Raw genomic sequence first — 23,707 nt, forward strand, 5'->3', positions numbered from 1 at the left:
CAAATTTTTGCTCCAGGGCTGTTCTTGAGTGTGGGGGTGTGTATTCTTCCTTTGCATTCACCCATGCTGTACAATTATTTTTGAATAAGCACAATTAAACAGAATGATTGCCTTCATTCTAAGATATATTATGGTTTGTTCCGTTTGCATATATTTAGCTACTTGTGTGGCTTTGTGTTGTAGGAACACTGCCAAAGATATCCTATTCAGTAAAAAGTGATTTTTTTTCATGGATGAATGATGGGAACTTAAGCTTTTTATTACAGGACTAAAATAGCTGTTCAGGAAGATTGGTTTAGAAATCTTTTCCTGATGTATGTTGCTTACTTAGCTCAAGACATATCTGTTGGTGATTCACCAGAGCAGGAATTTCAGCAAGTTCCAACTAGACTCGAAAAGTGAGGTTGGTTAGTCTGGAGATACCACTGTTTAGTCCAGAATTCAGTATGACCTTCTTCAAATATGTACACTATTTACCCAGAGATTCAGATTTTTCCATGTTATACATGGCAAGTATAAGTTTTTTAGAAGTAAAAGGGGGTTGTTTTCCATTAAACAACAATTAGACGTTATCTGGGTTGGTGAAATTGTGACTTTGACCCCTGTCCCTGACAGTGTTGCTGTTGGCACCTTGGTGTTAAAACAAAGAAAATTTGATTTTTTTTTCTTTAGGAAAAATTACATAGTAAACATGTTGGGACTGGCACAGTTCGTGTTTTGTTTCCATAAGTAAGTATAGCTTGTAGCAGTGTTTTTTTTAAAAGCATCCAGGCTAATTGACTTTAATTAAAGACTACATTGGATAACAAATTAGATCAAAGTTTAACCACATCATGTCAATTTTTAGCATGTTACAGTTGAATTGAATTGAGGAACATTTTTTAAAATCATGGGATGCTTAAAAGCCAGGCTGATTTCGTGGCAGCGATATAGAAATGGTTTGTCATTATCTTTAAAAGTTGTTTTCCCCTTATCTTGAGATTTCCTAGTACTCTCCTATCCCAATATACTAGCTCTGACCCTGCTTAGTGTTTTTCAGAATTAATCAGGTTCTCTGTCTTTGAATAATATTTCTGCTAGAAGATTTACAGTGGTCATAAGAACATCAAACAGTATGAACAATTTACTGGCTCTGTATAGTCTGTATTGTGTTTCCAGACTATTCTACATTAATTCCCTTGTGCTTATGGTCTCAGAACAGTAGTAAGTTTTGCCTGTGTAACTAAAGGACATTGGTATGAGTTTGTCCCTTAGCCCATTGTCCTGGCTTAAAGAACATCAATTTATCGCACAATTATTTCTTTTGTTGCAACAGGAACAAAATAGAAGAAACTATAGTAGTGGAAGTATGACATCAATATTTTCTCCACATTTAAGCACTTTATGTATATTCAATCAGTGAAAGTGAAATAACAAATATGTACACCTTTAAGTATTTTGAATTACACAGGACTTGTAATAAACATGCAAAGGATTAGATTGGAAATCGGATCGCCTAAGAAAACTACAATATACAAGAATTGTGTCCAACCTTGAATGTAGAATTGTGTTTGTGAAGAAATCTGGGAGGTTTTGCCGACAATGGAAGTCAGATCTGTTTATGTGACTCAAGATAAATAAGTAGATTTTCCATCAGAGAGGGAATTTTGTTTGTGCAAAATAAACTGTTGCAAACAAAAGGACAATCAAAATGTAGGAGAAATAATCTGTTTACTAGGTCTGAAATAAATCAAGTGATGGTCTTTGAGTAGACCAATTTCAGCTTATAAAATAATATAAATATATTGAATCAAAACTGTAACTCGGAAAAAGATAAATCACCAGTTTGTGTTTAATCTAATCAACTTGTATATAACCTGAAAAATAGGTATCTAGTCTTTGATGGATTTTATATACTGTATATTTATGTGGTAAGCATGTATTTATGTGTATGTACAGTATATATGTGTGCATGTACAGCCTTAGTAAACCAGGAAGTAATGCCAATTGCATAAGTTTTCTTTTACACAGTGTAAAAGGAACTTGATGGAACAAATAGTTCCTTGAAAGTTCCAATTTAGAAGATATGGATAGGGTAAATGACATCATTTAGGGCATTGAACTCAACTGAACCATTTCTGCATGGAAAGAAATAAACACAAGTAATCCTCAACTTACAACCATTCATTTAGCGAAAGTTATTACAGCGCTGAAAAAAGTGACTTAAGATCAATCCTCACACTTATGACCATTGCAGAGTCACATGATCTTGATTCAAATGCTTGGCAATTGGCATGTGTTAGCTATGGTTTCAGCATCCTGGGGTCAAGATTACATAATTACCATTTGTGATCCCAGCTGGCTTCCAACAAGCAAAATAAAAATAAAAAATTTAAATCAAAGATCTCATGACACTCTGTGTCACGCCCTGTCGGAGTCTGGATCCAAGGAGGAAGACAGCTGACAGGGAGTGGGAGTGTGGCTCCGTTGGTTGTGGAGGAAACTGGGGAAGGGCAAACTCCGGCTGGGCAGAACAGGGAAGAGGGAGAGGGAGACTGCTGAGAGAAACAGCCCCCCCCCCCCCCCCCCCCCCAAAACCCACAGGCGCCACAAAACCCCCTGAAAAAGGACCAGGCAAAAGTGCTCTTTTTTTTTTTTTCCCTTACCCCTCTTCATCCTAGGGCACGCAGGGAGGAACAGAGAAGAGAGAATGTGGGTTGCATGGCTTATGGTGGAGGAAATCTTCCCATCCAAGTGGTACCTATTTATCTCCTTGCATTTGCATGCTTTCAAACTGTGGGCAGAAGCTGGAGCAAGGAATGGGAGCTCACCCAATCATGCAGTGCTCAGTTCTCTAACCTGGCCTGTCAGCGTTCCAGCTGACTAACTCAACATCTTTAACCACTGAGCCATCATGCCCCTATGGGGTCGTAGCATGCCTCTTCTGCTGGGCTGAGTGGGCCAGGTTGATAACATTGAGGAGAAATGGTTCCTCAGACAACATTGTTCCATATCGTGCAGGGCTTTTAAAGGTGATATAACCACATGCCTCCGTTTCTTATCCAACACAATCATGATGAAGTCCTTGCTTGAAATATAAACCAACCACAGTTTAGTGAAATTTCTAAACCTGAAAGAATTGGTGCTCTTTTTCTTTTCTTTCCTAGTATTGGGATTGCATAGAGATCTCTAGAACCAAGCCCCAACTCTGGTTAGTATTTTGGAGATCAGCCCACTGCGGTGGTAGTATGCTACCAGTTTGGCCCAGTTCAGCTGAACCGGTAGCAAAAATTGCTACCGGTTTGGCTGAACTGGTAGTAAAAAAAAAGCCTCCAACAATCAGCTGAGAGGAGGGAAAAAAGGATCAGCTGAGAGGGGGAAAGAAGGCAGGATCAGCCCTCCCACCTGCCCCTGCGCTTTTCAGCTGATTGGTGCTGCAGGCCTCAGCTGGTGTATGGAAAGCTGCGCATGTGCATTAAATGAGCACGCGCCTGTGATCACCAAACCAGTAGTAGAACAGGTAGGATCCCACTGCTGCCCCACTGTGATATGGCACGTTGCAGAGCAGTTCACACATCATCATAGTTTAATATATGTGAGCTCTTCGCTAAAACTATGGCTACAGCAGGGTTGGGATTCTACAGGTTCTCACCTATTTGCTAGAACCGGTTGTTAACTTTCTAAGCAGTTCGGAGAACCGGTTGTTGGAAGAAACCTCCTTTTGTTTTTTTCCACCCTTCTTGCATTCTTGGCAGTATGCTTAGACTTACTGTGTCCAAAGGAGTTTTTTTTTCTTTGCTGGTACTTTCTTTAAGGGGAAGGGTTGTTTTAAGCTTTTTACACTGCTGTTGGGAGGAAATACTCCCCTGTTGGAGTTCTTCCAGCCTGGATGCAATGATTAGCACTTTGAAGAAATAATTGAATAATGAAGCAGAGCTGCTAGAAAGAAGCTTTTAATGACAAGGAACCAAGATGAGTGACATTCAGTAAGGCTTCTTGGCTAGCTAGAAAGATTGACATTCAAACGTGAGTTTACATACCCTTTCTGAGTTTTGGTCTAAAACTGGTGACCATTCAAAGTTACAATGGCACTGAAAAAAAGTGACATAACCATTTTTCACACTTATGAACATTGCAGCATCCCCACTGTCATGAGAGGCCAGGCGAGGAGAAGTGCCCCTTGATGTGAGCGACGTCGAATTGGCCATGCCCACCCAGTCACATGATCAGCAAGCCACACCCACCAACTAAGCCACGCCCACAGAACCGGTTGTTAAAAAAATTGAATCCCACCCCTGGGCTACAGTGAACTATATTTAGAGCAAATTAACCCAATAGCCCTCATTAGAACCTTGTAGGAAATTTTAGATGTCCTGATAGTGAAAGGTAAAATTATGGTAGTTAGATGAGAGGAAAGGAGACAGATTAAGCTTCATTCAGGATACATTGTAAAAAAGAAAAGAAAAATTCCCTGGATTTGTAGTAGCAAATTTTCCACATGAGAGCAGTAATTACTAATTAGTCATAGTTTATGCAAATCCTAAACATTGAACAAGGCCACGTTCATGGACCCGTAACACCAGTCACTGTGGGAAAATGACACTTCTCATGTGCCGAAACATATGACACAAAAATATAGAAGCAAGGTAAGTGAGGAACGACTGATTCATTATTTGTTTTACTCTGATGTCTTAAAAGCAAGGCTAACAAAGGGAAGCAGATCTGGTAGAGGGAATGTGTACAATTGGCCACCTTTATTATTAGGTCCATATGCAAAATTTCAGCCAAGTAGAACTTATCCAATAAATCTGATAGGGAATCAAAACGTGTTTGATCATTTTTACTGGATCAAGGAGACTTCTGAAGTTGTGATTGTGAGACTTTCAATTTCAAAGGGATTGCTTCCAAGGCTTTATATTTCAGCGTCTTCTGCAAATGTAGGAGTTATATTTATCTTCAGTTATTCATATGGCTATGGGGTATCCTTGTAAAGTTGGTTACATTAATTTATGTGTGTGATTTTTCTCCAGAATTTAGCTGTGTTTATCTTTGAAATAAAGAATGAGAACCTTGTGGCAGTTTTAATGAATGGCAAAAAATTATAATCTCTAATCTAATGTTAGCAGTCTTTCTAATTCCCTGGACAAAGGTTTGTCATCTCTGTTCTAAAATGTACTACTTTGGAGTTGATATGTTTTCAAGATTCCAAAAAACTTGATATGCACTGACAGAAAACCTTACCACATTCACTCAAGCAGACCAATATTATCATCCTTGTAAATAGAAAATTATGGATGACATTTAAATAGGATTCTTGACAATCTCATCTCAGCATTTTTAAATATACTTTATTACTCTGCATATTGTAGAGATTATGATGCTTCTTGTTCTTTGGGTTCTGGCAGTGATAACTAGAATTGAACATAGAGATCCAAAAATTTAAATGAAATCTAGTAGCCCTGTTTCCAACTATCATATTATATTAAATGACATTGGCTTTTGTGAGGTCATTTAGATGCATTTAGTGACATGTGTGCTGTGGCTCATGAAAGCTCTTGCCTTTTTATAAAATATATCAGTCATAAAAAAGTACTATTATACTCCTTTGAATTTTGGCTACTTAAAAACAAACATGGTTCTCCTACAACAACTTTATAGAAATCCAGTAACTTTTAGAAGATTTAGTGGCTTGTTCCGCACATTTCCTTTCTACTTGCTGCTAGTTTTCATTTCTTAAATTGTTTGGTTCATGATTGTCACCTGGACTGCCTTCAACCAATCTTATCAATAGTATTTGTACCAATGGCCTAGTGGTGAAAATGCTTGCCTCCCACTCGGAAAGTTGAGAGTTCAATCTTAGATAACTCCAAAGGGCATCCAGTCATCCTGACTCTATCCCAAATTAAGAGATTACAAAGTCACAAAAAGGGAATTTTTATTTTGGTCCAAAGCTTGTATTGTGTGTGGATACTTAAATCAGCTTGTCCATAAGCAGACTGACACTAAGGAAAACCTGGTGTGATGGGAGAAGCCAAGAAAGGAAAGATTAAGTTTAAAATGGGTTGGATTTGATTAGGGGCCTCAAAGAAGTAAAATCCAGATTTTTTCCCCTCCAATTCTGATGGAGAGGCAGATAGCAAAAATATTGTCAGTTCTTCCATTCTAGATTCCCCCTTCCCGGTTCTCCTGATCATGTGATCCAAAGTGGACCTGCTATTAAGGGATTGGAAAGAATTCCAGAAGCTACTCTTTGCATATTTTCCCTACCTTGTTTAATCTGGGATTTCTGTGCCGCCTGAGTTGTTTGTGAGGCCGTAATAGACATGAGTTTGAAAGTTGTATTACTAGGGCTGTCTGTGTATTTAACTTAAAAATCTCCTGCAGCCACTCTCAGTTTATCTTTTGGAATGACTTCTAAGTTAAATCCTTTTATTGTGGGTTGTAAAAAGTAGAAAAATAATTCTGATAAAGCACAGGTGAAAGGGAATAATGTATTCACAATAATGCTTTGTTCTGTAGTTCAGACTTGTGTAGAGACTATCTTTAAGAAAACTCAAACCCTCTAAAATCTATGAAAGTTGAGATGCATTAATTACATTTTGCTTGTAAAACTTCATTTCAGTGTCATTGGTAAGCATTATGCTATCAACCAGTTAATGTTTCTTAATTCACATTTATTGCATTAAGCAGGTTTCTGCATTATGGGGTATTATCTCATATTTTTGGATGCTAAAAATTAGGAGAGAGAATGTGGCATCAAAAGAACCGATGTATAAAGACTGAAAATTCAGACATGAGATCTCTCAAGATTTATTATTTTGATTTATTTGGGCATACTGGGAATATAATGTAGATACGTTGTAGTGCTTTGATAATGTATTGCCAAATGTTGTAGATTAGCCCAAGTTTGCCCAACTGCAGTTTGCTGAATTGAAGCATTTGATTGACTAAGCCAAAGTCAAATAAATCATTCTGATGTGATGATGAACTTAGCACATGATTTTCCCATCACATCCAGCCACACTCTTTAACTGAAATTTTTTATTGCATATTGTATGTACTACTCTTGAGTAATAGTCTTAGCAAAGCTGTTAAAGATCTTTTTTGTTTATTTTACTTTTGTGCACAGAGTAGATTCTTGCTATATTATATAATGCAACAAATCATCTTACAATGATGCTCTCTTCAGTCAGGCACAAATGTTCTCCAAAATAGATAGCTTTTGTAAAGACATACAAAATTTAAATTGTTAAGTGTCTCACTACATTTAGACTGAAAAGCTTTTAAATGTTACTTGTGCATGCTTACACACCTGTTTTCATTATCCTTTATCTATCAACATCATAGCATTTTTAGACTATCTTTGATTTCATATTAAAATGAAATAAGCTATATTGATATATTGTTATCAGCTCAGTCCTGTTTGTACCATCCAAGAAATGTTGCTAGGTGATCTTTCTTTGTATGATTTATTGGCTTTTGGTTCCCTAATAGTATTCAGTTCTTTTACAATTCTTTTTTTTTTTTACACAATGTGATGTGAGTTTAGTTTGGTTCTGATATTTATGAGAATATGTTTGAATTATTATGAATAGACGTTGGCCGGGAGTTCATTTATATTTGCCTTGAAGCTTAGAAGCTTGGAACTATCACAAGTGAATCTTTATTCACACATTTTATTTATTTCAAAAAGAAAGTTCTCTAACACAATGGTAAAGTTAGTAAGAGACATTGCCAAGAAACACCACATTGAATCACTAACGTTTACAAAAATAATAGACTATGAAAAGATAAAATAAAGAATCCATAAATATCTGTATTTACATCTATTATTAATACATTGTTTAATCAAGCCATAATACATAGGTTTATGTACCATGGTAACACATCAATAATGATGTACAAACTGCAGTGATTTGTATAACATGCTGAGTGAAAAACAAACACTATAGCATTTGTGACACACTAAATCCAGGGATGGGCTGCTGGGGGTTCGCAGGTGTTTGGGAGAGCCCCTAGCTAAGTTTCTGTGAAGTTTGGAGAACCCCCAAATCCCATTCCTGGCTGGCCCTGCCTACCCCGCCCCTCCCAGGAGTCCCCATGTGGCCCGTTTTGGATGCAGGTAAGTGCAGGGCGGGTGAAAAACAGGCCACCCGGATGTTCAGGAAGGTCGGAAATGTGCCCGTTTCTGGCTTCCAGAGAGCCTCCGGAGCCCGGGGAGGCCGTTTTTGCCCTCTCAGAGGTTTGAGCAAAGCCTCTGGAGCCTGTGGAGGACAAAAAGCACCCCCACCCCCGTGGTGCAGGAGGCCATCTTGTCAAAATTTGGATAAGGCTCATATAGTAGTTAAGATGAAACACTTAGAAGAGCTAAACAAGATTTGGGGAAGTTTTTTTTTACAGTATGTATATATGTGTGGATTTACACACATGGCTTGGCTATGCATACTTAGCATAGCCATGGTCCAGCATGTCATCTGAACCAGAGGTGGTATTCAGCAGATTCTGACCAGTTCTGGAAAATTTCGGTAGCAGAAATTTTGAGTAGTTCAGAGAACCAGCAAATACCATCTCTGACTGGCCCCGCCCCCATCTATTCTCTGCCTCCCGAGTGATTCTAATTTCGTTTTTACCTTAGGCCCATGGTCACCAAGTTTTCCAGCTTGGCAGCCCAGCTGGAGGCTGGGCGATGTGTGAGTGGCAGGCAAATGTGTACGCGTGTGCCCTCCACTCACACAAACAGAGTTTTCTGCACAAGAACAAGCATCCGCCATTTGTGCGAGTGGAGCTTCGTGTGCCTGCCCATTTGAATACCGCTTGTGTGAGTGGAGCTTCACACGCGTGTGCTTGCCCATTTCTCCTGCAGCCCAGTTTTGAACAGCCCTCCCCCCAACCTTAGGCCATTAACAAAGCACACAATGAGATGAACCAAATGTGATTTCATCAAATATAATTTAAAAATATATTTTCCCTTCTGTTTTCCCATTGTTTTTTTAAGAAAAACTAGCTCAGTATATTAAGAAACTACACAGATGCATGCATGCAAGCACACATACACGTGTACCAATAGTCCTTGACTTACGACTACAATTGAGCCCAAAATTTCTGTTGCTAAGCGAGACATTCATTAAGTGAATTTTGCCCCTTTTTATGAAATTTCTTGGCACGTATGTGCCAAGTGAATCACTGCAGTTGTTGTTAGTAACACGGTTGTTAAACGAATCTGGCTTCCCCATTGACTTCTGACAAGCAGTCAGAAGGTCATAAAAGGGATAACCCTGGGACCCTGCAACAGTCATAAATACGAGCCAGTTGCCAAGCATCAGAATTTTGATCACATGACTATGGGTATTCTGTAACGGTCGTAAGTGTAAACATCATAAGTCGCTTTTTTCAGTGCTATTGAAACTTTAAACATTCACTAAATGACCTGTTGTAAGTTCAGGATTATCTGTATCCTTTTCAAATTTGCAACGAAAAACTTAAATTTATTATATGAAGATGTACTATTTTCAATAGTCTATATCTACTTTGCTTTCGCTTCCCTTTTTCGGTGATGGGGTTAAAAAATTTTTTACTACCGGTTCTGTAGGTGTGGCTTGGTGGGTGTGGCAGGGGAAGGATACTGCAAAATCTCAATTCCTACCCCACTCCTGTAAAATCTCCATTCCCTCCCCACCCCACTAACCTGCTTTCCAGCTCTGTTCTCCTGTGCAGGGCAACAAAAGAAGACCCAGCCGATCAGCTGGGACTTGGGAGGTGGAGAATGGATGGGGACAGGGCCACTCAGAGGTGGTAGTTCCGAACTACTCAAAATTTCCGCTACCGGTTCTCCAGAACTGGTCAGAACCTGCTGAATACCATCTCTGCTTTTCATTTTACATCTATTGGATTGAAGTCAAAGCTATATATCTGTTTAGTATCTTTCTAATTTTAAATGCTTCATAATAATGAGTAGACTATAAAACCCCCCTCTTTTATTCTTTAAGAACTTATGGCAAATCTGGATCTACAGTTCGACTACATTCCAGTCATAAAGGAGCCATCAAAACTTAACTGCTCCATCAAATTTTTTTATCTAGTTCTTTTGATGCTATAGTAAGTCTTCTCCTAGCGGGCATGATAGGTGCTATTGGACCTGTTTCCCTTGGTGTTTTAATGACTAGGAAACTGATTAGGATTTAGGAGACTTCAGGTTTTATTTTAATTGTTTTCTCTTTTATTTTTATTATTCTAATAAGTTGGTCAGAACCCTGTTGGAGTCACATTTAAGTTTGCATTAATAAAACAAATGCATAACCCTGATGAATGATAATGCTACTGCTTTGACTTACTGTGTGTTGTGCGGTGTGAGCACAACCCTAAGAGGAAAACAGGATTTCTGCACTTCTGAACACTTGTGAAGGAGAGGAAAATTTGGTAGATATGACTTAAATAAGTTTGAGAAAAGACATAGTTGGGAGTGCTTTTTCTCCAGCAGTCACAAGTCAGGTGCCCTGCCCTCATTTGCATGTCCTTGAAAGAGGGAAGCACAAAAGTAGAAAGAAATGATACAAATTTCATGGAAAGTCCCATGTTGCGGAGTCTGTTGTATTAAAGAACTGTAAATATTTATGATTGATCTAAATGTATTATCAGCAGGGCTTGAGGATTACCTTTGTGTGTGTGTGTGTGTGTGTGTGTGTGTGTGCGCACACACACACACACACACACACACACATATATATGCATTCATTCTTCCTGGTACTTGCTGCTCCCGAATTTCTGAACTTGCATCATTGCTTCTTCTGAATGCAATTTATTGGGATTTGCAGTCATCCAAGTCATGGTTCTCCCTAAGACTCTTTTTCAAAAGGAAACCGGACTTTCTTTTTTTTTCCTTGAAGATGTTTCACTTCTCATCCAAGAAGCTTCATCGTTTCTTCAGAGAAGGAAAAACCTCTTCAAGAAAAAATGAAGGAAGTCTGGTTGACTTTTGAAAAAGCACCTTCAGGACATTCTGAATGTATGTTTTCAAAGAACATGATTTGATTTGAAGCATCTACTTCCTACTCATTCCCTCCCAGAAGTTCTGAATTTCAGGTATAAGGGACAGTTTGCAACAATTTACTATACATGGTGTAAACGTACAATCAGTTCTAAGTGCTATCTGTCAACTTACCTGGCTTTTACCCAAGCACATCTGTTTCCACGTGATGCTTATGACTGTTCAAATTGCTCAGATTCCTTTTAAAAACACACACACACACAAATGTTCATTCTCTAGCAGTGAACAGCATTCACATTTTCTAGGCACACTTTTCGTGACACATTTCAAATAATGAGCTATACTCTGCCTTTATGTAGCCTCCTCCCCCATGAATGTATCTGTACAGTGAGTCCTTTGAAGCCAAATATGATTGTTGAACATTATATAACAGAAGATGTATTTCCAGTGTTTTGAGAAAAGTGTGCCGTATGATTATAGGGACATAAATGGAATGTATTCATTTGCATATGTGTGCATATGGCTAAGTGTTACACAGAAGGGAGGAATTTTGCACAAGAGATGCTGCTGTTAGACAATACAGCAAATTTTGTCTGCTGTTCTGTTAAACTGGTGGTTTTTATAGCTTGCCATAAAATTTTTGAATTCAACATAGCCTTTTGTAATGTTTCTGAAATGACGTGTATGCAATATTTGCATTGGTTGTCGTATATTTTCTATCCATTTCCTTGTCTTCTCTGGCCAAATCTCCTTCACCCGACTATCTTTCAGAACACTTTAGTGACTCAAATTCAGGTGGAATCTGATGTACCTTTTCTGTCTAAGGAATTTTATTAAAAGCCATAAGCTTTCATGAGCTACAGTTCACTTCACCAGATGCATAGACTAAATAAAAACTGATGTGGATTTGAATTGGGATAAGGTGGAAGAAAGGGAAACAGGTTAGATTCGCAGATGTGAAACAGATTACAAGTACTTTATCAGTTAGCAATTGTAATGTGTTAAAAACCCATTGCTACAAATTAACAATTGTAATGTGTTAAAAACCTGCTCTGTTTGTTGGGATCTTTTGATGTGTGTGAGTTCTTTCACTCAGTCGTTCTTTTAAAGTTTCATTTTTACCAAAATGGTCAATTTGAAATATGCAGTACAGTAGCCCGGGAGTTTGAAATGTTATAATATTACTTTTCTCCTGTTTTGAGGTCTATTGTAAAATTAATTCTGGGTCCATTAATTCTTTGGTGTAAAGTTTGTCCCATTTATCCTATGTAGAATCTAGAAGGACATTGCTGGCAGATGATGGCATTCATCACATTGGAAGAACAATATGTGAAGGGACCTCAGATTTTCTCCTCGCTTCCTCAACTTTGCCCTTTCCCAATTTAAACCCTACATTAGTTTAGTATTTCATAAACTTTCATATAGGTAGTCCTCAACTTACAACAGGTCTTTTAGTGATCATTTAAAGTTACAGCAGCACTAAAAAAAAGTGGCTTATAACCGTTTTTCACACTTACAACCATTGCACCGTTCCCATGTTCCCATGATCAAAATTCAGAAGCTTGGCAACTGACTCATTAGGGTTGCAGTGTCTTGAAGTCACATGATCCCCTTTTGCAACTACCTGATAAACAAAGTCAATGGGGAAGCCAGATTCATATAACAACCATTTTACTAACTTAACAACTGTAGAGATTTATGTAACAACTGTGGCAAGAAAGGTCATAAAATGGGACAAAATTCATTTAACAAATGTTTCACTTAGCAACAGAAATTTGGGCTCAATTATGGTAATATGTTGAGGACTACTTGTACTAAATATACTCTTCTTTATGATATCCCAAGATTCTTTGTTGGTTCTGTTAAATTATGGGTCCCTAATCTATTAGCTTTGCTCATTCTTGCTCTATATCTACACTGCTAGAAGTAATTGCAGAATTCTAACAATGCAGAAGTCTATATGGAAATTTCACCATTCCAGTTGTAAGAAACATAAAAGGAGGAAGCATGATAGGAAAAAAAATCTTTCTCTACTGTAATTGTTGGAAAACTAGCACTAAGTGCAAGGTTCAGATTGCATGGCCTATTAGAAATTGCACAGGCAATTTTTCACATTTTTGAAGCTGTGATGGTTGTGGTTTGGTTTTATTCTGTGTCAAAGTTCTTTATGCTGTGTTTGGATGAGATTTTTCTTATCTGTTGGTGTGAACTTAGAATTGGTGGTGAAGCAGTGAAAGGAGTAGATAACTGTAATTTTGCTTCCTTGGAATGAAGAATAAAAGACAAAAAGCATGTTGAAAAATAATAAAGAGATTAATCCTAGGGTGGAAGAAAATGACCGGTTTACACAAAATCATAAAAGAAAAAGGCAATAATACAAAAGCATTGTTCTTTCCAGAAGTTATCTTGTCACTAGTATATAATATACAGCTGTGGCAGTTGAATTACTAAAAGAGTATCAGAATAAATAAGGTGCCTTTACCGTTACGGATTTGCAGATGTCTTTGAAAGTTCCATGGAATCAAGAACTGAATCAATACTCAACAAAATAAAGACTTAACAATTCTCTTGAGTGATGATATATTATAGATCATTTCATGGCAGATGATTTTGCTTCCTTGTGCAGTTGGCTGTCCATTGTGAGAACAATGGCTGGCCTAAATGAGCTAGGAGTCCAGTCCAGAAGGGCAGATTTTATCTTCACAGTAAATCTGTACAGTGATCCAGATTCAAAGGACTTATTTAAAAAAATGTAGCACCTATAGAAAACTCTCAAAGAATCTATGGTTCTTCTTGGGGTCATGCACCATTATAAAAAAGAAACTTTTAAAAAAAATTATTGAGTATAAACATTAAAAACATTGAATGTGGTGGTCTTCTTTGACTCACATTTCAGTCAAAGTATTTTACATTTAGAAAGATTCAAAATATATAAACATTAATGTATACACACACACACACACACACACATATATACATACATTTAAGCTTTGTACCTTTTTATTTCTTTTTCTTATTCCTCAGGTATGAGGTCTCTCACCTCTTTCCTATTTCATCTTAAATTCTTATTTCAATTTTGTTAACTCCCCTTCATGTCCATCTAATAATAGAATTTATTCCATACTTTATAGAATTCTGATTTATCTTGTTCCTTCAATTCTAGTGTCAACCTATCCATTTCGGTGCATTGAAAAATCTTATCAAATCTTATCTTATCATAGCATCTTCACTAGGGATTTCATTTGCTTTGGGTGCCCTCTGTATCATCCTTTTCCCTTTATATCCAAATTGCTGTACAAATATACTGATCAGGAAGAAGAAGCTCAATATATTATGCATGTGCTTAGAAACAGCTAAATAACCAAATAACTAAAAGAATGATTACGCCCTTTAAGATTGAGGGAAGCAGGAGAAGACAATGGATAAATTGTTGGGATCAAAGAGATTGCAAAGAATTACAAGTTAATAGTACAGACAGATCAATATGCACCTGTCCATGTAGTTATCATAAATTCAACAATGACATTTATGTGTTCTTTCATAATGAGGTTGCATTTATTTATTGCTTATTTATATAACAGAACTGAGCAGAATGAGTCCCACCATGATAATTCAGATATTCTCTGAAATGAACCTGGATATACTTGTTGGATGTTTAGCAATTTGGTTGGAGTTAAATTGGCTAAATCTCTATCTTGGAAGGTTGTCTATGAACATTTTTATTATTGAAATTTTGGGCTTGGACAACCTTGAACTACACCACCTACGGTTAGACTTAGTATACAAAATTATCTGCTACAATGTCCTACCAGTCAAGGACTACTTCAGCTTCAATTGCAACAATACAAGAGCACACAACAGATACAAACTCAATGTAAACCGCTCCAAATTTGATTGCAGAAAGTACGACTTCAGCAACAGAGTGGTCACATCCTCTAATCCCCACTCCTTTAACCTTAAACTATCCACTATTGACCTGTCCCCATTCCTAAGAGGTCTGTAAGGGACGTGCATAAGCGCACAATTGTGCCTACCATTCCTGTCCTATTGTCCCCATTTATTCATATCTATTTCCTGTATTCTTACTCATGTTTATACCTATACCTATTATCTTGTAAGCGATTGACAAATCAAATAAATAAATAAAAAACAAACATATTTGGTGCCCCTGTAGAGAAAGATCTTATTTCTCAGCAACCAGTTACCTGAGATACTGGTGACATGGTCCATGTTTTAAAAACCATTATGTCAGGAGCTGTTTTAGAATCACAGAGACATTACTACCTGTGATTTACAGGACACTGAACAGAATGAGTTGTTGTCGCTTAACTTCCCATACTCATGCTAGTACCAGAACAATAATAACACAAGATTTATGTGTTGCTGACACATGAGTCTGAAGGCTTGTTCTTCTGACTACTTTGGCACGTGATAGATATTAGAAAAAGACAAGCAGTGTGTGTAATTGGCGGCATTGCCTTAGTTGGTGGCTGGGCAGCTGCTTCACAGAGGTAAGCTTACTAGCGAAACTTCTATTATTTGGGCAACAAGTGGTGGAGATTTTATTTTCCCGGACTGTGGCTTCAGCGACAGCATGACCCCTTCGGGCTAATGGGTACAGGTAGGGGATTTGATGCTGATTTTCATCTATGACATATTGTTCCATAATGCTTTGTTTTAAGCTGCTATATTTCAAATTCTCGCAAATATATTACAGTGGAAGGGCAGGTTCTTATTTATTTTAAATAAGTCAATGTTAAATTAGTATGGGGAAGAACATTTAGTATAGTAAAGAAAAATAGGAGGATTAAACAGGTTTGAACTAGTTGCATTCTCTTTTCTGTCCATGTCTTTTGTCAAGTTTTATATTCTGATTGAATAGAGTCAGTCTAAAATCAACATTCCATGTTGCCAAATGTAGTCAGAAGGTTCCAGGTTCCTATATGGAAGCCTAAATAAATAGCTATAAATTTAACTGACAGGATGTATGCTTGCTAAAGTTAAATTAGGTGTGTCTTGATTCCAGGTAGAGTGAATATTATCAGGCATGTACTTGGCAGAATCTCATATTGCTTTGCTATTCAAGTTGCCTTACTTGAAATATTGTTGAGATGCTGCTGTGAGTGCCCATAACATAAAAATAGATGTTAAATAGCATAATCTCAAAACTGAAAATATCTAATCCATTTAACAGTAATAGAGAATAGTGTATTTTTTTAATCCCATCCTGTCACTCAACAGACCTCTTGGTCTCATCTTATTTGCTCTTCTGGCCAAATACTTTTACAAGCAGTCAGTGCCTCCAAGCTGAAAACGTGTTTATATGTCTTTTAAATAGTCACAGACTAGATTTTCAAGCTTTCTGCAGTCCTGGGCATGTGATCTTTCCTTCTGAACGCACAGTATGCTGTAACAGTCAGTAGGTTAACTCATTATCTCTGGGAAATTTTGTGGTTGATTGTTGGCTGAATAAAGAGAGAAGGTAATTAATTACCTAGTTGCATCCCGAAAGTATAGCCGTGTTATCTTAGGGTATTTCTGATGAGGATTCCTGTGGAATAAAGGATCACAATAAATCTCTTTTTGATCTGTTGACATGTAGGTGGTGTGTTATGCATTCCTACTGGGTTTTTGTTGTTGTTGTTGTTGTTGTTTGGAGAAAAGCCATGATAACAATAGCAGAAGTTATTCTTTCATACTTGGGAAGTGTTTTCAGCAATTACGGCAAGTAATCCAATGCACCCTGTTTTCCCACTTCTCTGTTTTCTCCCTATGGCATGACATGGCAACTTGCAAAGAAATTGAAATGCAGCTGTGGGATTGCTAGGTGTTGTAGCACACATGAAAAAAATAGCAATAACAATAGCACTTTGACTTATATACGGTTTCACAGTGCTATACAGCCCGCTCTAAGCAGTTTTACAGAGTCAGCATATTGCCCCCAATAATCTGGGTCCTCATTTTACCGATCTCGGGTGGATGGAGTCTGAGTCAACCTTGAGCCTGGTGGAATTCGAACAGCCAAATTGCAGGCAGCCAGCAGGCAGCAGAAGTAGCCTGCAACACTGCACTCTAACCACTGCACTACCACGGCTCTATGGTCTAAAATAGACCATAAAAATATGGAACATAGATTGTAAGACACTGAACACCACAACATTCCCAGTTTCTGAAATAGCAGCTTAGCTCAAGGCAATGTTGTGTACTGGCATTACAAGGATTGATGAAGAGAAGAGTTCATTTTTGGTTTGGAGCTGCTTCTCCATGTCAAGTGTTACTGGTAAATAATTGGAACTGTTACATTTATTTATCTGTAAGCTTTTAAAAACGAAAAACCCTTTTCTCTTTGCTTCTGTATAACAATAATCTGCAGAGTGTGTGTTTGTGTCTTTCTGTGTGTGTTTGTTTATATTTCTTAGTGTTGTGTAAATGGTAGGGATGCTCCATGTTTTACACCATGCAGGAATTGGTTTGTATGGGGAAGAGGGAGGTTAAAGAACAATGTGCCACAGAGATAATGAAGTTAACATGACATTTTAGCAGCTTGCCTGAGCTAAATGCTAGGGATTAAAGTCATTTCCATTTTGCAGCACAATCAGTTATAGGAATTATCCTAACCTAATAACATCTAACAACTAAGAGATAAGATAAAGATAGGGTAAAAAGTGTCATAATACCATTCATGGTTTAAAAAAAACAAAACAGCGGGAAATAGAGCAATCAATAGGCAAGACCTTCTCCAAAGTTCAAGGCACAAGGTTCCAGTCTGTCTCGCAAGGGATAGGCAAGAACTGTTGCCAAAATTCAGATAGTACAACATATCCAGGGAGTCATGGTAGAACTTTGGTTTTAAAGAACCCCATCGTCATAATGCTTCCAGTGCTTGAATGAACCCAGGCCAGGTTCATTTCCTGGATTTTGTTCAATCACATGTAGTACCTCCTTGACTAAGGATGAGTGGATGGATGGATGGATGAAATTCTCAGTAGAGAAGAAGTAGATTAGTATGTCCCAAATGTGCTTTTTTCTGGAGGCAACTGGACTTTTTTTGTTTTTTCTTTGAAAACGTTTCACTTCTCATCCAAGAAGCTTCTTCAGCTCTTCTTCTGGGATGAGAAGTGAAACATCTTCAAAGAAAAAAAAACAAGAAAGTCCAGTTTCCCCCTGAAAAAAGCACCTTTGGGGCAACCATGACCTGGATAACTGAGAATCTCTACAGACATTTAGCTATGCAATTTGGGATGAACACTCTTTGAATGGTGTGGGAGTAGGAATGGGTTTCCAGAGAAAAAAAATGCAGACTACAGGAACCAGGAGCACTACTGAGGTGACCCTGAGGACACAAGTGGCCTCAACGACCGTCTAAAAGGATGCCAATGACCAGCTGTCTACAAGGAGTATTATATATAGTTCATTCCATTCCCCACTATCCTATCAGAGCAGAAGAATTTTTTTGGGTGAGAAGCAAAACATCTCAAAGAAAAAACAAAGTCCAGTTGCCTCCTGAAAAAAAAAGCACTTTTGGGACAACCATGACCTGGATGACTGAGAATCTCTACGTACTTTTAAGTAGACCAGTACTTGAGATACAGGAGAGCAAATAGATCATATTTCTCAGAGGACCATTACTTCAGTCTTTATCTGGGGTCTGGTGCTTATCTCAGAAGTAGCACTGCTTCATTGCTTTCGTGAACTTGGTGGTTGGATCCTTGCTTCATGATCTGAGTCTAGGCTTGAGAGTAGCCATCTCCTTAAAGTAGCCAAGTCTCTTGTTTTCTTAAATTCATAAAACTGGGCTGCTTTAAAGAAAACCTGTGTTCACTTTCCCAAATTCCCAAGTTCACTTTTTTCTCTGGTAATATCACACTACTAACCAGAGCATACAAAACATTTGCTAGACCAATACTCGAATACAGTTCATCAGTCTGGAACCCACATTACGTATCTGATATTAGCACAATTGAGAAAGTCCAGAAATATTTCACAAGAAGAGTTCTCCACTCCTCTACTCGTTGTAGAATACCTTATGCCACCAGACTTGAAATTCTAGAACTAGAAAACCTTGAATTACGCCGTCTTCGGTCTGACTTAAGCATGGTATATAAAATCATACATTGCAATGTCCTACCTGTCAATGAATACTTCAGCTTCAACCATAACAACACAAGAGCACACAATAGATACAAACTCAAAGTAAACAGCACCAAACTTGATTGCAGGAAATACGACTTCAGCAATAGAGTGGTCAATGTCTGGAATACTCTACCCGACTCTGTAGTTTCTTCCCCAAACCCCAAAAACTTTAACCTTAGACTGTCTACTATTGACCTCACCCCTTTCCTAAGAGGTCTGTAGGGGGCGTGCATAAGCGCACCAACGTGCCTACCGTCCCTGTCCTATTGTTTCTCTTATTCTTCTTTTATTTTTCTTATATGTACCCATTTCATGTATTCACAACTATGTATACACTTATACTTATTATCTTGTAAACAATTGGCAAATCAAATAAATAAATAAATAAATAATCCAAATCACATCTGTCTTCTCAATCATTTCTGAAGCATGCACAGCCTCGATCTCCCTACAGTTTGCATAAATCTTCAATTATATCTGTAGATTATATATTTTAAATAGAAATCTATTCTATCATACTGGGGAAGACTCACTAATTTGACTGCAGTCTGCTTGACCAGGTGTTAAATCCTTGGAGGTGACTTCAGAGTTCTCCATATGGTGCTTTATATATGTATATATAAAAAAATCCTACTTGATATGGATTAAGTAGTCTTTCTTTATAGGGACTGTGCAGACTTTTTGAAACTGGAGCACAATAGCCAAATTTGCACATGCTTAACCAGATCAATTAAAATCAGATCAGACAAGCTTAGCTGAAAACAGATCAGCCGTTGCTAAATTGGACTGATTTTAAATTTGTGTATTTTTCTCTGCGTGGATGGATTTAGTACATAGGCCATAGGGCAATCTCAGCCTGTTTAATTATTTTGGCATTTGGCCTATTGTGGGAAAATTAATTTATTCAGAAATCAAATTAACCAGGTTGGAATTTGCAATAATTTATGGATATATTCAAAGAGTTGGATTAATTTTAACTACCACAAGGGATCCAAAGGATTCAAATTGTTTCAACTTTGGATGAAAAGGTGGCAATATTAAATGTTTTGGCCCAGGAATAGCATATGTTTAGTCTATAAGTTTAGTTTAACTTTTCCCCCCATCATTTTGTTTTATGCAAGAAATGGCTTGTGGATTTCAAAGAGGCAATGGTAAATGTATTTCTCAAGTTTAGCCTTTCCCAGTCTGATTTCTTTATGATGTGCTGATTGAACATCAATACATGTTATCCCCATATCTGTATTAGTTCCTCTTGAGGATGAAGAAGGCTGATTTAATGTAATACTTCACTGGTCAAGACTTATATTTATGCAAAATAATTACAGATCTTATGTCCTGGGACTTAGCATACAATCAGAGCTAAATCCAAAAGTGCTGTTGTGATAGAAGATTTTATTGATATGGCTTTGCAAATTTATTCATCTATTGCATTGAATTAATCAGGAATTCCTCCAATCTTTTTGGATGGGTGAGCATGTTATTGGTTTTATAACTTCACAAATGACTGAATGTACTCGATTACAAAACAACTGTATATAAGAAAACAAATAATACCATTGTGTTTCCTAAGGCTATTTCTAAGGCCTTGAGAGCTTTGTTAGAAATAAAAGTTAAGCTTGAGGCTGTTTTTTTATTTTGCTACTTTTCATATTTTTATTTTCGCTTAAAAAATAATAATCTGAAGAAACGGGTAGAGCAGGGATCTTGTTAGCTCCAAGCAACAAGTCAGAATAATTCTTTCTTCTGTGGTACAAGAACAACAAAAGTAACTTTCGAAAAAGAGCGGGCACGTACAGGTAATCCTTGACTTACGACCATAGCTGAGCCCAAAATTTCTGTTGCTAAGGAAGATTGTTAAGTGAGTTTTATCGCATTTTACAACCTCTCTTGCCACAGTTGTTAAGTGAAGAACACAGTTAAGTGAATTTGGCTTCTCCGTTGACTTCGCTTGTCAGAAGGTTGCAAACGGTGATTCTGGGACACTGCAACCGTCATTATTGCCTGCCAGTTAGTTGCCAAGCATCCAAATTTTGATCACATGACTACACAGATGCTGCAGTGACCATAAGTGTGAAAAATAATCATGTCACTTTTTATCAGGGCCGTTGTAACTTTGAAAGGTCCCTAAATGAATGGTTGTAATCCAAGGACTGCCTGTAGTACATAGGTTGGACAAGCTGCACCAATTGTTGAGTGCCCGCCAATGCATATATTTTCACGTACATGCAGACCAAATCAGCAGTAGGAATCCAGTCATCCAGTCTTTACCAAACCATTCACTGTCAGAGGTTCAGTTGCCTCATTTCTTGCTACTCTTGCGTCCAACTCTTGAGTCCAATTCTCTCTCTCTCTTTTTTTTACAGTTTTATTAGATTTTTATTTTTGAATATACATCAGTATTGATACATGAACAGTGTGGCCTCTGGGTATAATTCATTTTGATACAAACAATAATAATAACAACAACAGCAACAACATTAATCAAAGTTGTATAATTCTAATATTGATATGTTTGTTTTAGAGTAGTTATTCAATATTTGAATATTCCATTTTAATGCCAATGATATTATTAAGCATACATAGTAATGCCATCTTTCAACCTCTAATCTTTCCATCTAATTATTACATATATTCTATTATATAAAAATTATACCTGCTAATATTCCCCTATTTCTTAGTTCTACCTCTATTCTAGTTTCTAGTCAGGCCACCATTACTAATCCTAGTGTTAATTCTTGGATCCAATTCTCAATGAGTGAGGCTTACATCCCTCCTCAAAGATTGACCACGCATATTGCACAAACTCCATCCCTTCGTTTCTCTTAACATTTGGTAGAATTTTTTTTATTATGTTCTGGCATTGTTATGCTAAATATTTCTCTGACTTGTTTTGTGGGTAGAGCATTTTACTGCTGTATATGCAAAATTATTATACATATAGCTAACAATAATAAACTACCCTGATATTTGCAGCTCTTCACTTCCAGTATTTTAATACTGATATTTAACAGCAACGTTTTGTACATGGCAGTGCAATTTTCTGTTTGTTTTTTTGTTTTTTTTAAAAAAACAGGTTCAAAGCTAAAAATAAAAGATAAAAATGTCAAACCTATTGCTCGGGGGCTGTCCAAGTTTTGCTTATCCTTTTTAGTATGAAACAAAAATGGAACTATTTTCTGTACCTCCACTAAAACAATTTCTTCGTTAATTTCCTTGGATTGGTGGACAAGCCAGAGTAAATATTTACTCATCCCCAGGGACACTGTGAAAGGCAGTGTGGTATGATGGCTCAAGTATTATTAGACCAGGGAAAACTAGATTCAAGATTTTGCTCAGCCCTGAAAGTAACTGATGAATTGTGGACAATCATTTCTTCAACTTGACCTGTCTTGTAGGGTTACTGACAGAACCTGATCAGGCAGGGAAGGTATGTTGTGGATGTCACCAGCTAAAGAATTCTGAGAAGCAGGGTCTAGGAAAATAGCTTTCTCTGTTGTTACCTCTGTACTGTGGAACACTTTTCCCTACTCCAGAGGTGAGGTGGACACCCAGTCATCAGGCCTTGCTTAAAGGCATAAAAACATAGCTCTGCTAGGGGTGCATAGAGGAGTGTGCAACCATGGGCCTGGGTAGCATCTAAAACAGAGGTGGCATTCAGCAGGTTCTGACCAGTTCTGGAGAACCGGTAGCGGAAATTTTGAGTAGTTCAGAGAACCAGCAAATACCACCTCTGACTGGCCCCGCCCCCTCTATTCTCTGCCTCCTGAGTCCCAGATGATTGGCAGTATAGTACAGTATCCTTCCCCTGCCACGCCCACCAAGCCATGCCCACAGAACCGATAGTAAAAAAATTTGAATCCCACCATTGACCTAAAAGTCCTCCCCCACTGCCTTTTAATAAATTTTTTAACATTCCTTGCCTCCGTTAAATTTTATGCACTGTTTTTAAGTTTTAATATTTTATTGTACGCCACCCAAAGTCCCTATTGGAAAGATAATGGGCGTTTCTTAAATATGTAAAATAAATAGATAAGAATAAAATGAAGGAAATACTATGGAGACCATACTGAGATTCTGGAGAAAAATTGAAATTTTAAACGTTAACAGATAAATAAAATAGGTCCATTCAATCCAGGACAGAATACAAGATAATAATAATAGACATTATGGAGTGGTTGTCTTACAGATAATTAGTTTTCTTTTGTAGTCTCTTAATGTGATATATCAGCCCTTCATAGAGAAAAATCTATTCGTTTACTAAGAGTTGATGCCGATTTTATGGCACATAATTGATCGATCAATTAATCAAACATGTAGCCTTGGAATTAAGAATAACTTCCAATTCCATGTTCAATTTTCTTGCATATTACCGTAAAGTTTAGTTTTATAGATTTCTTTTTTACTGTTTCCCTTTGAAGTAGTGATGTTATGAAAGACTTGATAAGAAACAAAAGATGTTAACTTTGTGCCAGGATGCCAGCAAGTTTATGAAGTGCAAAGTCTGAAAACTGAAATATACTTTCCTGAAATTTCCTTAGTAGCTTTGTTTGTCTCAGTATGACCTTTGCTCATTTGTTTGAATTCTGTATTCAGATTTCCTCAATTACAATC

General features: G+C 37.4%; 1 protein-coding gene across 3 annotated transcripts in view; it reads left to right on the forward strand.

The window, feature by feature from the left end:
• Positions 1–23,707, forward strand: part of ATP8B1 (ATPase phospholipid transporting 8B1) — a 99,237-nt gene that overhangs the window by 6,894 nt on the left and 68,636 nt on the right. The window contains exon 1 of one of the 3 annotated variants that reach the window (XM_087958584.1): positions 15,460–15,584. The exons of the other annotated variants lie outside the window; for them this stretch is intronic. Within the exon in view, the coding sequence (XP_087814710.1) occupies positions 15,575–15,584 (10 nt within the window). The 5' untranslated portion in view covers positions 15,460–15,574. Of the gene's footprint in view, positions 1–15,459; positions 15,585–23,707 lie in introns of those variants that run through there. 3 annotated transcript variants of the gene reach the window in all.

Source organism: Notechis scutatus, chromosome 2 (assembly GCF_049901735.1).
Source record: "Notechis scutatus isolate UNSWTSFEM ecotype Mainland chromosome 2, rNotScu1.2, whole genome shotgun sequence".
Lineage (NCBI taxonomy): Eukaryota > Metazoa > Chordata > Lepidosauria > Squamata > Elapidae > Notechis > Notechis scutatus.